At 33.4% G+C, this 17,088-nt stretch overlaps 3 protein-coding genes across 5 annotated transcripts; 1 reads left to right on the plus strand and 2 right to left on the minus strand.

The window, feature by feature from the left end:
* Positions 1-1,695: 1,695 nt before the first annotated feature.
* On the minus strand, positions 1,696-6,191 carry LOC103488161 (RNA polymerase sigma factor sigC). Its single transcript, XM_008446759.3, has 7 exons — positions 5,941-6,191; positions 4,812-4,975; positions 4,115-4,687; positions 3,803-4,033; positions 3,238-3,378; positions 2,954-3,151; positions 1,696-2,468 (listed from the first exon to the last, which is right to left on the minus strand). The coding sequence occupies exons 1-7, from the start codon at positions 6,035-6,037 to the stop codon at positions 2,190-2,192; spliced, it is 1,683 nt and encodes a 560-aa protein (XP_008444981.1). The 5' UTR covers positions 6,038-6,191; the 3' UTR covers positions 1,696-2,189.
* A 3,604-nt stretch (positions 6,192-9,795) lies between these two features.
* Positions 9,796-10,797, plus strand: LOC103488159 (EPIDERMAL PATTERNING FACTOR-like protein 2). Its single transcript, XM_008446758.3, has 2 exons — positions 9,796-10,252; positions 10,337-10,797. The coding sequence occupies exons 1-2, from the start codon at positions 10,150-10,152 to the stop codon at positions 10,693-10,695; spliced, it is 462 nt and encodes a 153-aa protein (XP_008444980.1). The 5' UTR covers positions 9,796-10,149; the 3' UTR covers positions 10,696-10,797.
* Positions 10,798-11,726: 929 nt separating this feature from the next.
* Positions 11,727-16,548, minus strand: LOC103488158 (inositol-tetrakisphosphate 1-kinase 3). Of its 3 annotated transcripts, none has more exons than XM_008446756.2 (10): positions 16,110-16,548; positions 15,494-15,575; positions 15,185-15,217; positions 13,810-13,930; positions 13,532-13,624; positions 13,128-13,247; positions 12,855-13,031; positions 12,595-12,650; positions 12,412-12,496; positions 11,727-12,322 (listed from the first exon to the last, which is right to left on the minus strand). In XM_008446756.2, the coding sequence occupies exons 1-10, from the start codon at positions 16,292-16,294 to the stop codon at positions 12,231-12,233; spliced, it is 1,044 nt and encodes a 347-aa protein (XP_008444978.1). In that variant the 5' UTR covers positions 16,295-16,548; the 3' UTR covers positions 11,727-12,230. The 3 variants fall into 3 exon arrangements, with proteins under 3 accessions (XP_008444978.1, XP_050938239.1, XP_008444979.1); XM_051082282.1 differs by lacking the exon at positions 16,110-16,548 and adding an exon at positions 14,901-14,965; XM_008446757.3 differs by lacking the exons at positions 15,494-15,575; positions 16,110-16,548 and adding an exon at positions 14,858-14,965 and having other exon boundaries at positions 15,185-15,202.
* Positions 16,549-17,088: the final 540 nt, after the last annotated feature.

Raw genomic sequence — 17,088 nt, forward strand, 5'->3', positions numbered from 1 at the left:
TTGGTGTATCTAACTATGAAACAATTGTGTAATTGTGAATCGTAAACAGTAAAATTGTTGTATCAATTATAGCATCGATAAAATATATATAATCTAAAATTTTGTAATATGTAATACGTACTTTTTATTGTTATGATATATTCTTTAAAATGCCCACAATTTGTTACTGTTTTTTATTACCAAGTATATACATTTGGTATTCATGATTTGCTTATGTTGTCAAGATGTTTCTTGTGATTAAATTTTAATTTAATTGTTAAAACGAGCATGGACCTTATATTTCATTAAATTGGGAACTAAAAGTAATTAAATGTTGTAGTCTTTTTTTTTCGATTTAATTTTCATAGTTTTGCTACTGAATTTAGTAGGAAATGAAACTCGTTGATGTCAATAAAATAATGTCACGGACAAAAAATAAGTTTGAAGAATGCAGGAGTTAGAACTATGTAATAAAATGTCAGATTTCAATGAAAAAATCCACCCCAGTATCATCTTAAACACCGGCGGATCTAGCATAGGCCCAGGGGGGGCTCGAGCCCCCCCTCAACTTTATTGCTATTATATAATATATATAAAAAAAGCTACTTAATTTCAATATTTACTATTAGCTTAGTGGTTGTTGTGATTGTCAGCCCCCCTTCCACCTAGGTTCAAATCTTACCTATGTAATTTATTTTTCATATTTTTCTTCCAGCCCCCCGTCAATATATTTTCTAGATCCGCCACTGATCTTAAACCATATTTTGATCAAATTTATACTATACAAACACTTTCGTAACTAATTGAAACTGTCGCATGAAGATATTGCTCAACAATGTTTAGTATAATAATCTGTTGAAAAGATAAAAACAATGATATTATTTTATTTGAACTTTAAGTGTATTTTCCATGCAATTGAAAGTTTTAGGACTAAAATTGATACATAGAAAATTCATTAAAACATAAACAATTACCAAATATGATGTGACATGTCCATTGAATTAGGATGTGAGAATCTAGCATAGTTTGATTTGGTAATGTAATAGACACATTGCACTGGTCATAAATTTTTGTTTTTGCAAGAAGTGTTACATTCTCAAAGAAATGTATGTTGTCAAACTTTTGTCATATGTCAATTCCACTGAAGCTCACAAATTAATTACCATCATAAAAATTGATATTTTGATTACTCCCTTTGTAACGGTCGAAGTAAGAAAAAAGTTTAACTATAAAAAGTATCCCTAAAATTGTAAACATTTTCCTGATCGTAAACTCAACAACAATTGCTTCAAAGCTATTGTTTAAAAATACTTCAAACTTCTAAATTTTGAGACGATTTCTACTCGAAGTAATTGAAATCAACCTGTTTTCTCATCAATTTAACCGAGAGAGAGAGAGAGAGACGTTGTTTTCCACCTTCCAATAGTTTAATCTTCTACCATCAGTACGTTTTAGCATACGTCTCTGCAGTCCACTTTGGTGTCAGCTTTCCCCTTCATCAGGGAAAGCAGTTGATAACAATGAATTATAGCATTCAATTTTGACCAGGACAAAAGCATGCTTTACCAACGTTGTCAAACCAAACAGCTTTCTCTCTCAATTCACAATTTCATCTGTCCATTCCTTCTCAAGCAAGAAAAGTATTGTACAGTCCTTCAAATTTCTTCTCAGTAAAGAAATGTAAGCAAAGTCATGAATCTGCCCTGAAGTCACATGTGAATACAAAAGCTTAAAATAAATTATGTATTAATAAATATACTATGCTCATCCAGACATACACCTCTATAGCAATGGCATGAATTGCCCTGTATGTGAAATACAATTTAATACATGTTGTCCCATATGGCTTAAAGTGGCTTTATATGATGCATGTATATATATGTATATGAAAGGTTTGGCCATGTTCAAGTGCATATCTCTATGTACAGTCCCATCAATGCATGATGGAAATAAAGATCATAATTTACAGCAAAAAACATGAACCAGCAACCAGATGGGTTGATGTTTCAGTGGTGTAGAGGCTGGTGTGTAATGGATCACGACGGAACTGTACAGAATTCTTTGCTTAGTGAAAATCGTTGAGGATTGAGATATGCTCATTGTAACCAATTTTGTTAGTGTGGCCCGAAAGCACAATGCGAACCCCTTGGCTTCTTCGCCCGGCTGCAAATTTTGAAAGACTGGAGGTTCTCATGCTTGAAAGAAGTAGATCAATCCAAGTAATGGCTCAAGTTCTTCACAGTCTCTTCATTCTTCAGCTTTGTCATGGCTTTCTTTTCTATTTTTCGAACCCATTCCTTGCTTACGTGCAGAAGTTTTCCAATTTCCTCCAGCGACTTGGGCTGGAAATCCATAAGTCCGTAACGCAGCACCAGGACCTGCCTCTCCCTTGATTCCAACCCTTGAAGAATATTAAAGATGTCTTTCTTCATCAGTTTTCGCTTCACAGTCTCTTCTGGGCTCTGTATTGACGTATCAGCTGTAAATTCCTGTACCATAAGAAAATTATATCAAATCAGAGTTTTCGTATGTTCTGTAATCTGTAACATCCAGAGGAAAATATTGTTCTTAAGATTTTCTCTCCCATGGTAAAAGTCTGCGAAGGGATATTTTAAATGCGATCGTTTTAAGTTAGTTCAACTTTACAAGCTGGCGTTGCCATTTTGAACAATATATAAGCTTTTGATGAACCAACTTCACTAAACAAAATCTTCGCTCTCAATTAACAAACACAGGGGTTTTTAAAAAAATAATATAAAAACAAACTATTTACCCTCTATATTTCACTTATTTTTTTGTATGAAGTGTACATATTTTATCAATTTTGCTATTTTTGACAATTTCCCATCAACATATGAGAGAGAAAAACAAAATAGACAAAACATGCCCGAGTTGTCTAGTAAGTTCAAACAGTAAGTAGGGAGCTAATGAAATCTTCAATAACAGAGGGAACAAGAGAGCGAACAAATCATACCATATATTTCATATTTAGTCCATCACCCATCTTCTGATCAACCGAACCCACAACTTTTAAACAGTTGCTGGCAACTCTAACCTTGGCTAGAGGAAGTCCAGTAGCCCTTGCTATATCGTCGTCGGAATATCTCCTACCACCTTGGTTCAACACTTTTCGCGCTTTTTGTATCTGATTTATTGCCTTGGTTAATGACCACTACAAAGAATTATAAGGATGAGTCAGCTATACATGAATATGAAAATTTTTATGAAATTCGCCTCCTGGTGTAAAAGAAATCATACTGGAATTTGAATTCCCCTTGAATTTCGTGCCACAACTCTTGACATTGATTTCCTTATCCAGTATTGAATATACGTTGAGAATCTAAAACCCCTTTTAGGGTCAAACCTTTCAACACCTTGCAGCACACCAAGGGCTCCTGCCTACGAATCCAAGAGAAAACAAATATCAAGATGCATAAGCTCTTGCATTTTCCTTATGATTTCTTTTGAGAAATGAATTTCTATCCGCAAGGCATCAGTATTCAAAATTTGCATATTTATATGTTGACATCAATTTCCTCATTGAGCATTAATTTGATGAAATACTTAACCATCAAACACAAATCTCGTCTAAATTTACGGTGGTAGGCTGAAAAGACCATTATCTGCTTTTCATCTCCATTAGATGGTGTTATAAATTTGGTTTCATACAAGATAAAAATGGAACTTGTAAATGATAACCCATTATCAATGATTAAACAAAGGGAAAAAATGTCACATACTCTTTCAAAAAGCAAAACTTAAAAGAATATATACATTGAAATTCAAAGCACTCAGGTTTCTCATAGAACAGTAATGAATAGACCTGAACCAAGTCCTCCATTGGTAACCCAGAGCATCGGTATTTCTTTGCAAGGAACAGAACTAATGAATTAGTGCTCCTTAAAAGCTCATCCCGGCAGAACCAACCAAATTGTAACTGTTTCTGCAGGTCTTTTATATCAACGCTGGCAGCTTCGGCCCAACAACTCATGCTTGCTATTCTTCCAGATTCCTTTTCTAAGGTTTCTCTAATTCTTTCTAAATTTGCAACTACCTGGAATGAGATAGAAGCTTAGCAATGTTAGCATAATATGTATCGAAAAGATGATTGTGCAAACATCAAAGATGTATCGACCTTAATCCCTGTGGACATTTCAGCTTCATTTCTTGCAACAACCAGTCTTCTTTTACTAGAATTAGATGATTTTTTTCTCGAAAATATAGTCGAACTGTGGATTTTTTCTTTAACAGCTCTTGTAGCCAGCGGCCTGGAAGCAACTTTATCAGCATTATCCATTGCTCTCTTTTTTACTGATCTTCTTCCTGCTCTTTTTCCAGAGTAAACTGTGACATCGCAATTCTGGTCATTAGTTTTCTGGTTTACATTATGATCTTCACCATCCTCAACGGGTAAGTCTGACAAATCATGAAAACTTGAAGTTTTAAGAGTCCTAGATAGACAGGTATTAAAAAACTCCAAAGCTCCAAGTTTCGTTAGTTGCAGCACAATATCTCTTTCCAAGCTGAGCATGCCTGATTCAGCAAAAGTTTCCTCCAAAACATCAAGGTTTTCCATTAAGATGCCAAAAGGTGACGCCTTGCCAGTAGGCATGCTCGTAGGGGAAGAAAAATTGTCCTCTACCTTGGACGGCCTGGTACTTTTAATCCCATAATGCAAAGAACTAAGTGACTTTGCCCCACTGTTCATCTGAAAGATAAGAATAATAAACCCACGATAACATATGAAATCCATCCTATCAAAAGCAAATAACTAGGTGATGTCAAGATTACGTGTGGGTTTTGTGTTGTGAAGTTCATTGCAAAGGGCTAACCTCAATCTCTTCCAAATTTAACAGATCATCGGGCGAGGTTTGTGGAGCTTCAGACAAGCAAGTGTATGTTTTCAAGGTTTCTCTAGGTATAGATTCTCCTTCTTCACAAATACTTGAGAAGAAGGAAAGTCTTCCTGAATTAAAGGCGGCTTCCCTGCCTTTAGCTGTTTTAAAATGTAGAACTGAACCAAATTAGAGACTATAACTAGTATTCTAATTTTATTCTTTTATAGGAAACAAAAACCATATATGGTGAAACCAAATATAAAAGATGATCCTATCAGATAATAATAAGAAAAAATACCTCTATTGGTAAACGAGGGTAGCTAAATTGTAAGTGCCAAAAGAGAGGCAAATTCCAACAAAAAATAGCGTATGCTACCTACGATTCTTATCTGTGAAGATGCAGGCATTACGAAGCGTTCCAATAAAAAGCTCAAATATGGATATGATCAAGTCAAAGGATCAATTTATCCTTCTTGAAAGGAAGGATATAAGAGTGAAGATATCCCCATAGGTCTAAAAAATACCATTCCCATCCAAAGGAGTTTCACTTTACCAGCCTAACTTATCAATGCATTCCCAATGCCAATATCGTCATATAACCTTAAAAAGACGATTCAATTTATATATATATTAAGAAATGAGGCTCTTTCTCACTCGTATCCATGCAGGAGAAAAACAAATTAAAGATAGATCATCGAAAATTCACTTCATAATCAGTCCAGTGGTAGTCAGTAGTCCTTGAGGAAAATTTCAGAGCCTAACAATCCCCCAAAAACTTAAACAAGTGTAAATTCAGGACATGTAACAGATGTATACATATATAACCGTTCCGGAGCAAGATTTTGGCGGGATGTTCATCATCTTCAATCCAAATTCCCAAATAAACCCCAAAAATTTTCCATCTTCAAATGATCGAGATAATCGCAAAACAACTTAAAACGTATAAAAAGCAGAACAATGTAAGCTTAAAAATGTAAAACCCAATAGAGAGAACGATGAAGTTCGATGAATTACAGAATCAAAATAACTAAAAACAAGCTCTATATCTCATAACTATAAACCCAGATATGAATCGACGTCAAAACACAAAATCATGAAGTGGTTAAGGGAAAAGGGGACTAACAGGCATATGGGGAAAGCTTGGAAGGGGAATTCTTGAGGGAATGAGTCTGAATTTGAAAACCCCACTTGAGATTTGGCCTAAAACATGTTCCCATCATGAAAATTGGAGCCAGGGAGAGGCAGAAGCTTGGTGGTGAAGTAGTAGTAAATTAGTCATATGCAATCTGATGAGTGAAAAATGTGGACGTCGAAACTGCAAATTCTCTACCACCAATTCTTAATCCCTTTTTTTAAGAATTTGGAAAATCAACAAGTTTCCTTTTGCTTACTCGAACAAAAAAAGTTCAAGAAAATATCTCCTCTCCGTCGACGAGTTTCGAATGGATATTTCTTGGCGGGTCGGGTCCCGAGTTGGAAAATTGTCAAGAGACCATCGTTTCTTCTTAGAAAAAATACATGAAAACAAAATTTTCAAGTAAATACTATTTAAAAATCTTTTATTAATCCATTGGAGTATTTATCATTTTCTTTTCGGACTCAAATAATCTACTGCAAACGATTATTATTATAATTCAAATTAAAATAACCAACACCATAAACATAAAATATTATAACTCAATCATAATAATCTACGATAATAATAACTTATTTCTTACTCAAACTTACTTAAATAACGTAAAATAAATTAAATATCAAAAAACTAAAATAAATTAACATTTATAACTATATTATTATATCCTAATTTATTATATTGGGATCGTAATACTTTGTTATATTCGTAGATAATTTTAAAAAATTGTTATCATTTAAGACAAAATTTAAGTCTTATTTTTATTATTATATTTAAAAATATCAGGCATCAATTTCTTATTTTTTACTTTGTTGATTCTAAAATATTGCAAAATTTGTTTGTTCTTAATTTAAGATTCTCTTTAAAATTTCTCTCATTATATACTCATTTCATCTATATTTACTACTTAATTCAAAAGAATTATAAATGATTAAGTTTTATTATTTTTAATCACTACAAAAGGTTAAGATTGAATTTAAACCAAATATTTAATATATAAAATAAATTAAAATTAAAAATGTAAATATTGAAATCTAATAACCAAACTAAAACAAAACTTAAATTTTAGGTTTCAAATCGTAAACTACTGACTACAATTAACCCAAATTGGCACCGTACATATTTGAAGGATAGAAAAACATTTGATTCCTATCTTATATTACCATTTGTCGTTTATTTCCAAACAACAAACTTCCAACAAATAAATCGATAACATATGTTACATCAGAAAGAAAGAATCATTATAACTTATTTCAAATAACTTTAATCATTCCAATGAGAGATTAATTATCCATATATAAATTATAAGTGACATACTTAATTTATTTCACTTATTATACCCAATCCTTTCTTTTACGTAGATATATAAATATTCAATATATTCGTCATGAAAATGACGATCAATCACAAAGAACATCACGAATCTGTAACAAAAAACTAATTGTTCATGAGTATAATGGTATGATCCAACGTGTTTTCATTTTTTAGCTTGGTATACTCTACATACGTGCTAACTATCAAATCCTAAACCAAAATCTAAAACTCAACTCAACTCCCATACATCAATTTTCATCAATATTCAACTATGATGACATATTGAACTATATGCAACAGTAAGTCAATCTAAACTAGCATACTACCAAACAAGTTTAATTAAAGAAATGGGTGTAATTTCCATGGGAAAAGGGAAAAGAGAAACCCCTTGTTTTGAACAAATCATCAGACCACACATGCATTATCTTCCTTAAAGATCAACCAGCAGCAGCTTCTTAAAAGAAACAAAAAGGAGAAGGAAAAGGAAAAACCAATGGTTATAGATATACATTTATATGTATAAATCAAATGTGAGATTGAGACAGATGAAGAAAGAAAAAAGGATTGGGTCTGTGTGTGATTCTTTGTTTTTTTACTGTCTGAAAGAGTTTTCATTATTTTTCGAGTCCCAAATCTGCACACGTTTCATCTCTGCATTTTCCATTTGAAAACTCCCTTTCCTTTTTCATCATCTTGTGTTCTAATTTCAAGAAAAAGTAAGAAAAAAAAACATTCACATTCTCTTCGCATCCTTTTTCCATATGATCATAATTTGCTAATCAAACCTATAAATTATGACTTTTCTTTTTTTTTTTGCTTCCCAAAACTCTCTCGTTATTTGTTTATTATATATTGTTGCTCTCTCTTTGAAGTAAGTTAACAACCAGAATGAAGCTGTGTAAAAAGTAAGAAAGTGTAGATTATTAGAGACTTGTGTATACGTTAAAAAAGTTTATCTAGATCATCATTTTTGTTGTCGATTATATATTGTTGGTTAGAAGAGTTTATGAATCGTTTAAGATTATTTCTCTAACTTTGAAGATTAAATTATTTGTTTTAAAAGGTTGTACGATCAATTTTCCACAATTTTCTTTTATTGTTCACATTTTTTCTTTTTTCGTGTGTAGAGAAACAAGAGAGTTAAATATACATTTAGGTTTTACATTGAAAGGGGAAAAAAATAAGGTGGTCGGGGTCGAGGGCGAGGGCTCCATGCGAGAGGAGATCGAAGAGGGAACCAAAGATTACAATTCACATCCGCATCCTCGGTTCCTAAAATTAAAGTGAAAAACAACCCTTCCCACCCTTGCCCAAATAAGGAATCAATCCCCAGAGCAAGAAAGATTAATTTGAAATTCGACTATATTTGGCAACCATTTGGTTTTTTAAAATTAAACTTAAAAATATTACTTTTCCAACTATAATTTTCTTTGTTTACTTTAGTTTCTTTTCCAAATATAAGTTTTAAATGAATGAGTTAAAATGTAAGGTTAAATTTTAATTTTTATGAAATTTTAAATTTGACCACTACTACTAGTTAGTTTATTTAGGGTCGATTTTTGTTTTGTTTTTTTGCTATTTACGGACATATCTTACTTAAAATTTAGAAACATTTTCACATGTAAGAAAATCATTATTATTATTTGACCAATTTCAATAAAGATTAAACAATTTTGACCTACTAAATTTAAAATTTATTAAAAATACTAAAATCGAACCAATAATATTTTAAAGAATAAAATTGAATATATCTCAAAAGTTACATTGTTATCAAAGGAGGCCATGCTGGTAGACATTTGAAAATTGTTGCTGCCAATCAATGCAAAAGTATTCTTCTTCCTCGCATACTCATATTTTGGTTAACACAATGTGATGTGAAATTCATCCACCTTGAAGTACTCTTTTTTCGGTTTTAATAATTTTTTCATAGTTCGATAACATGTGTCGACTGATACATATTTTAAACCAATTGAAATATGCTGTGTTACTGTCATATTTTAACAACAAAAATTTTCAAATAAATTCAAATGGAGTATTTGAATTGAGTCCATTTTTTAAAAATTGTTTTGACATAGGACAAGAAAAAGATGTTAGGATTCCATACGCACATCTATTTATCTTGGAAAAACCACTAATCTAGTTTACGAGCTAAAACTTATAATGACGGTCGTGACCAATAAAGACGATTGAGTAACCATTAACAATGGAAAGAACTAGAAAAATCTTAGCTATTCAAAAGAAATCCCCTTTTAAAAGCAGCCAAAACGAGCGATGTTCAAAAGCGTTCAATGGTTCCTCTACAACAATCCTCAACAATAGTTTCGAAAACAGATAAAAACTCAAAAGACAGTCTTCTCTCAAAGAAAAAGGGACCAAATAATTTGGCGTGTAGAAATGGAACTGGCCAAGATTCTATCCATTTAAAAAAAAGGGAGACAAAATGAAAGAAAATGAAAAGGCAACGAAAAACCCAGCTGGAGATTTGTGATTATATACATAAAAATTTGATATTTTTTCTTTGTTTTCTTTTTTCCCCCTTCTGAAATTCATCAGTACACACAGTTCCTTTTCTTTCTTATGTAAAAAGAACAGAACGTTGGCTCATGAAACGAGGCTGATGTCCTTCCCTTTTCTTCTTTGGATTATTGCTTGTACTACCTTCATATTCACATATATATAAAAAAGTTAAAAATGATGGGTCAATTTGAATTATAGAGTGGGCACTCACTCAATCTCTGATACTCTTTTTCTTTCATTTTACCCCTTTTCTTTTCTTTTTTGGTTCTGTCATCAAAATTCTTCATCTCGTTTCTTATTTAAACACTTCTTCGTCTTTCCATTCCCTTTAACCTTTAAAACCCATATCCACTTTTTAACTGAAAAAAGATGGGCAGCTTTCAAATTTGGCACAGAAACAGAAACAAACATGTTTCAATTCTCTTGCTGTTCCTCTCTGTTTTCATTCTCATTCTTGTCACATCCATTGAAGGTAAGTCATTGTAAAAGTTGAGCTTTTTTTTTTTTTTTTTTTTAATAGAGATTGTTGAGTTTTTTAGTTGTAAGGATATTGTAGGTAGGGGAATTCAAGCAATGGAGGGAGAAAGGAAGTCAGCAGAGACGGTGGCGGTAGCGACGGAGGAGGAGGAGGAGAAGATGGGGATGATGATGAGGAATCAAATAGGGTCAAGGCCACCAAGCTGTAGAAGGAAGTGTATGGAATGTGGAGGACATTGCGAAGCAGTACAAGTACCAGTGGCATTACATGATTCAAATCAGAATCAAAAAAAAGGAAGAAGAAGAAGAAGAAGTAGTAGGAGATATTTCTCTGATCATTCAAAACATGATGTTGCTTTATCTAGTGAAGATGAGACCTCTAATTATAAGCCTATAAGCTGGAAATGCAAATGTGGAAATTTCATCTTCAACCCTTGAATTTTGATTTTCTTTCATTTCTTCTTCTTTTTTTAATATAAACGGTAACTTGTAAAGATCAAAAAGATGGAAAATCATCACTTCTTCTCTTCCCAAGTTTCATTCTGTTGTGTTTTTACAAATGCTTGAATTTCCGTGTCTTTTGTATTGAGACTCAATCTTATAACTAATTGATAACGAGATTAATAACTGATCTATATTACAAGGAGTGTAAAGACGTTAGGTTCCTGGGGATTGTCCACTGTTTCTCATGACAGTAAGGGAAGGAAGTCATCAGTGGCTGATGAAATATGGAGAGATTTGGTGATTGTAAAGGGAAAGAAAAAAGGAAAATGTAATGGGACTTTGAAAGTGAGAGAAGAGAGAGAGAAGAGAAATAGAGAGGTATTAATGAGATGAAAATGAAGAGTGAAGAGAAGAGAGAGAGAGAGAGAGAGAGAGGAAAGAGGAAGCAGTAATGTCAGAAAAAAGGTTTCAGAAAATTCTGGTTTTCGTATATTACAAGATTTCTGAATCTGGAAACATACTTTCATGGCTGGCTACTACACTCCTACAGTAAACCCAACAAACCCTATCTTTTTTTCATTACTTTTTTATAATTTTCCCTGTTGGGATAAATTTATTGGTTTAATTGCGTCACATGAAATATTAATAAGTTCTTCTTTTCTTGTACATAACTTTGATTTACTGATTAAAAGGATCTATGGAGGTTAGGTTTGAATCATCACCTTTCTCCCATACGTCATGTTTGACATTAAGAGGATGAACTAAAATAATTGGTTAAAGGATCAAACGAAGTTAAGCATGCACATAAATTTTTACCAAACACCTCCGATTGAAAAAGATATTTCAACCCTTGACCATTAGTTAAAGGCTAATTTGTTCGTCTCTTACATACAACAAAGGCCTGTAATATTGAAGCAAGTTCATAATTGTGATCTCTGTTTTGGTTTTCAATATTGTAAGGGTAAAAAATTCGATGAAGATGGCGAGAGAAATCTTCTATAAAATCTTTTCAATCAACAATCATATAACGATCTCACCTGCCCATTGCCATTATAAAAACACATTTCGTTAATTGATTCTTCTAAATCAAAATTTACATTCGATCCTTAACACTTTCCTTCTTCTATCTTAGAAATATTTACAGCCATTTTCTAGTAACCTCCCAACAACAAAAGCGAACAGAGGACCCCAGAGAGAATTAGTTTCAAATTTGGGCTAATTAATGCAAAGTTAAAAAAGCATATTTACACCTTCCAAACCGCATACTCCTCAACTTTGTGAGCGAGCCATAACATTAGATAATTGGCTAAAAAGCCAAAGAACAGAGATTTAAGTAATCCATTTCATACCATACCACCTACTAGCTAAAGCTTCTCCCCGTCCCTGTCCCTATCCCTGTCCTTGTTCTTCAGCCAAGTAAAAGATTGTATGAGTTGCTAGAGTGGCCCTTGTGCCGCTTATTCATTCTAGAGTTCTGTAATATAATCTGGAGAGTGCTGAACGTGACCATATGAGAATTAAAGAATTTTCTAGTACGTTGTTCTCTTCTTGTACTTGCTTTGCACCAAGCCCAACAGGAAGTCTGTGAATATGTGCTCATATTCCGGCATTTTCCCATATCCTACAACCACAACAAAAGCTTCAAACCATCATTAACAAACTTGATTGATGCAAAATCGATTTCATGTAAATAAATGGTAAACCACTCACCAGGGAAGTAGTTGATATCAATGACATAATAGTGATCTCTAGTTCCATACTCTCGAATGATATCCAGGTTGAATAAACGAAGTCCCTGCATACAGGTAAACAACATGACTATATGCCACAATCTATTTTTACCACCACATGATTTGCCCTAAGAAAAATGAGGAAAATGAGCAACAGCCCTACCAGTCTACGTCTGAGTTCCTTTGCTAGTCTCTCTAAGAGTGGTCGTGGAGGAAGTTCTGCAAGTAGAGAGTTAAATCTCATTATGAAATTGCAATTTTCTTAACAAAAGATGTCTCCACTTTCCTTCAAAGTATTCAATCAAACACATGATACATATGCTGCGAACACAGTCACTGATCCTAATCTCTTGAAGTAAAATAAAAGAGTAGAGGAAGACGTCTAAGGTGTCAAAGGGAAATTCTTCAAATTTGAAGACTTACCAGCAACACAAGGATCTAGATCAGCATCATCAGCAGATGCCGCAGCATGAGAAACTCTTGGGAAATGATAAATGCCAGCATTTTTCAATACCTCCCACATGCTGACATTTGGTAAAGAAAAACGTCTGACCACTTTTATAGCTTCACCAACGATGAAGACCTTAAACATGACGCCTCCTGGCACCATAAATAAGAGCAAATCAGAAATAAAACTCATGATCCCAAACTATGGATGTAACTTGGACTAAAGGGAAGAAGGTTAAAATTACTCACCATGGTTGACAAACTCCTGGAGAACAAGAGGAGGCTCAAGCTTTTGGAGGGAGTACTTATCATAAGCTAAAGATAATTGATGGGATTTTTCACTTCCATCAGCAACCAACGGTTTAGCAACTGATGCCAATATGAGAAATATGTAAGGATAAAGCGTAAAAAATAAGAGATAAACACTAACGAGATATTTTCTATCAGTTACAAAAAGCCTTAGATAGAAATAAGAATGGATAAAGCTTGTTAGGCACTTTGTAATATTTGTCCTTAGCCAGAAGAATTACTCTGGTCTGTAGTCAACAACCTCCATAAGTATACAAGCATATCTAACAAAAATCACTTCACTAGACCGTCTAAAAGATGCCACAAACTACATAGGACTCTGTGTATTGCATAAATATACATACCGAGAGGAAGTTTCAGCCCGACATTCCCCACTGCCTCAGAAATGGATGATGCATCTTTCTTTATGACTAATTGTTTTGGAACACCTACTTTGCCTGCACATCGCAAAAAGGCCCTTTTGCATTCAGTAAATTTCAGAGAGTAATAACCATGTATGGAACTCAAGCAGCACATTCTCAATTATTTGTATGACCCCGTCATCTTTCACCTTCTTCTCAATGAAAGCATTTGTTTCTATTTATTTAAAAATATTTTTTTAAAAAAAGTTCTCAATATTTACCATAGGATAAAGATAAGTCCATGTCAGCAACTGCTTGAAGCATAGACTGGCGATTGTGTAAATGCTGTATTGCATCTGGAGGATCTAGGACAGTCACTTCTGGGTGTGTTTGCCTGTATTCCTACAAACATTTACAAAAAAAAATTGGAGTTAAATTTGCAAATGTTTCAGACATTTTCTTTATGAAATCATAATATTTTTAATGCAAAAATTTCAAATGTATATGGTCCATCATGGTCAAATGGCCATCAGAAAAGGTCAGTAAGCCAGAATACTGGAAAAAAGAAGAAGAGGAAGGAAGGAAGGAAGGAAGGAATTTTCAGCTACTGCAAATTGAAAAGAATAGAAAAGTTCAACTATTCCTTTTATACATCTACAAAACCTTTTCAAACAATGAAGAAGACAATCAGAAAGCTAGATCACTTATGATTTCTGTTGTCCTGTCCTGATCACAAAGAATCAATTGAAAAATGACATTGTACATTTTCTTAAAAAAATTGACATTGTACATTAGTGAAATTTAAGAATGTATCAGTTTGAGTCCTTTCAAACACAGAATTTGTATAAAAAGTAACATTAGAGAAATCAATCGCCATATAACTTTCATGGTCCACAATCCTAGATCACTTGGACATCCTAACAAGACAGTTCAAACAGACACAATTAAATGTCAGATGATAAGTTGTTGAATAAAAAAGATGGTAAAGTTAGAAGACCCTCAAACTTTCTAGTAGCTGAGAATCCTGTAGCCCAATAATCCAGCAGGACCAGCACAACCTTTTCCTCGTTTACAAATCATGACATTTTGTCTAACTGCAAGCTTACAGTTGAGATGAGGACAAGGAGGAGGTGACTTAAATAATCTAATCCTATAAATTGGACTTCTACCAGAATTCAGAAATAATGGATTAGGGAACCCCGAAGCCATCTAACTTTAGGCTAATGAATGTTGAAATGGGTAGCCATATACTCAAGACAGTGGAACCCATAAAAGTTAATGAAAATCAGAAGTCGCCAAGTCTTGTTTTGGCAAAATTTCCAAGAAAACCTGAACAAGTCAGCCATGTGGTAAGAAGTGGAGACATCCTCACTTGTTGGAACCTTAAGGCCTCGACCTCAACTACTGAGTCATGATTCATGACGTAAGAGAACCAGTCTGCACATTACGCCAGATGTGGATGAGCTTTATAAATCAAAACTAGTTAGCCGATTAGCCAATGTCAGTGATCATTCGACTCCAACCATGTGATTAGATGTCGCATAGCATACAAGTTAGGTAATACAGTATTACATTCCACGAGGTTTAGATGTAATTTATACAAAATTAAAACAAGTCAAACTGAAACTAAATTGATAGTCAATAAAGAAGACCAACCTCAAGAATCTGACGCCACTCTTTTCCTGACAACTGCGTGTTAGAAAAACAAAGAGAGAAATAGGGGCTGTGAGAAAGAGTTGAAGACCCATAAGCACCACACAAAACTTACTACAGCAAATGGGACCCAGTGAATTGTAAAAGGAAAATAAAAATCAATAACTTGATGCATGTAATGTAATCCACATGTGGTGGAAGAAGAATTATGAATCAAACTCTGAGAAAGACATATACGGTTCTCCACCAAACATCAAAATGTTTCTATCAAGGAAATACAACCATAGAGGAAAGTTTCAAAGAAAGACTAACCTTGTGTAGAACAATGTCAAAAGGACCCTGATCCGACAAAGGTCTATTTTGATCAATTGCAACAAACAATATACCCTTATTCCTGCATTTCCGAGAACATAATAGAAGGTAAAATTAGTAACAATCACTTAATAATCTTCGTGATGTGAGAGTCTAAGACGAGGATAGCGAAATTGATCGAACCCATTTATTAAAAAAAAAAAAAATCCCAGAATTTTATTTGCAGGATCCAATCTTAATTACGGCCTCAGAATCAAAAGAAAACAAAAGAAATACAAGTTGATTAATCAACCCATTTCCGATTACGAGATTTTTGGAACATTCTGATATTTTTTCCCCCTCCCCTTTCCCCCTTCCCCCTTCTTCCCCTAGGCATAAGAAAACGACGTAAGCGGCTCTGGAATATTCCTCCACGAAACAATAACCAGAGATAGAGATAGAAGAAGAAAAAGGAAGAGGAAAAAACAAAGCCACCAGAGAAATCAAAAAATCAAAAGCCCATCTACATTGAAACTCAAACAATCACATAACATAAAACGGAAAATAAATAAATAAAGGATAAAAAGAAAAAGAAAAAAAAAAGGATGGAGGGAGGGAGGAGTTTGGCATATTATACCTAGCTAATCCTTCAAGCTTAGGCTTCATGAAACTCTTGGTCTTCTTGGAGGTAAGAGCATAGCCAACAACAACAACCTTGCGTTGTTGATGGGCATTGGAAAACCTGGAGTGGAGGGACACGGTTTGGTCCATTTCAGGGGTGCCTTCGTTGGCAGAGTAAGACAAATCTTCCATCAACCTCATAATTATAAGAGGTAGGAGAATTTCAGGGGCCGGGAAAATCGAAAGGAGGAAAGAGGAAAATGCAGGGAATCTTGAGGAGTAATGGAATTGGAATGGCGGTAGAAAATAGACGAAGAAATTTAGATTAAGGTTGATGAGAAGAAGAAGAAGAAGAAGAAGAAGAAGAAGAAGAAGAGGAGGTAAGAAATGGAAGTGGAGATGGGTTATTTATAGACAGGTTTTTGAGTTTTGAGTTTCGTAATTTATATATATATAAAGGAATGGTTTATAGCTGTACTGATTTTCTTTTTTATTTTGGTAAAAAAATAAGAAAAAAAAGAGTTTAAAAATTATTTTATTTTATTTTATATTATATTAAATAAATAAAATAAAATAAAATAAAATAAATAATAAATAAATAATAGAGCTCCACGCGCTGTGGTCAGAATTACACGTTTTTCATTCTCTTGCGTTCAACCAAGTTTATTAGCCAAATCCATGGATTTTTTATAAACTAAATAATAATACTTTTTTTTTTTTTTTTTTTTTAAGGTTCCTTTTTTTCTTTTTAAATTATCAAAATGGAAATTAATAAATATATATACTATGGGGGTTTATTTTAAATTTTGGGATTTTGTTTGAAACTTGATGGGTTTGTTTAAATGTAGTGAAATATTTGGGAGTTGCTTTAACTTCCTAAACTAATAAAGTGTTTGTAAAACTAATTTGATTATTAGGTAATCCTGGTAAATTGGTGTAATTTGATGAAATATAGTTTGGATGTTGGTTTGGTGTTTTTTTCTTTTTTTTCCCCT

Source organism: Cucumis melo, chromosome 3, assembly GCF_025177605.1.
Source record: "Cucumis melo cultivar AY chromosome 3, USDA_Cmelo_AY_1.0, whole genome shotgun sequence".
NCBI classification, from domain to species: Eukaryota; Viridiplantae; Streptophyta; class Magnoliopsida; order Cucurbitales; family Cucurbitaceae; genus Cucumis; species Cucumis melo.

What these genes read in the sequence shown, in the direction of transcription:
- LOC103488161 (XM_008446759.3), bottom strand. Translation starts at nt 6,037, where the DNA reads ATGATGGGAACATGTTTTAGGCCAAATCTCAAGTGGGGTTTTCAAATT. An exon ending in TAAATTTGGAAGAGATTGAG is followed by an intron (nt 4,688 to 4,811) that starts GTTAGCCCTTTG and finishes CTTATCTTTCAG; the next exon opens with ATGAACAGTGGGGCAAAGTC. An exon ending in CAAGGGGAATTCAAATTCCA is followed by an intron (nt 3,152 to 3,237) that starts GTATGATTTCTT and finishes AATTCTTTGTAG; the next exon opens with TGGTCATTAACCAAGGCAAT.
- LOC103488159 (XM_008446758.3), top strand. Translation starts at nt 10,150, where the DNA reads ATGGGCAGCTTTCAAATTTGGCACAGAAACAGAAACAAACATGTTTCA. An exon ending in TCTTGTCACATCCATTGAAG is followed by an intron (nt 10,253 to 10,336) that starts GTAAGTCATTGT and finishes AGGATATTGTAG; the next exon opens with GTAGGGGAATTCAAGCAATG.
- LOC103488158 (XM_008446756.2), bottom strand. Translation starts at nt 16,294, where the DNA reads ATGAGGTTGATGGAAGATTTGTCTTACTCTGCCAACGAAGGCACCCCT. An exon ending in TTGACATTGTTCTACACAAG is followed by an intron (nt 15,218 to 15,493) that starts GTTAGTCTTTCT and finishes TCTAACACGCAG; the next exon opens with TTGTCAGGAAAAGAGTGGCG. An exon ending in CGGGCTGAAACTTCCTCTCG is followed by an intron (nt 13,248 to 13,531) that starts GTATGTATATTT and finishes TATTGGCATCAG; the next exon opens with TTGCTAAACCGTTGGTTGCT.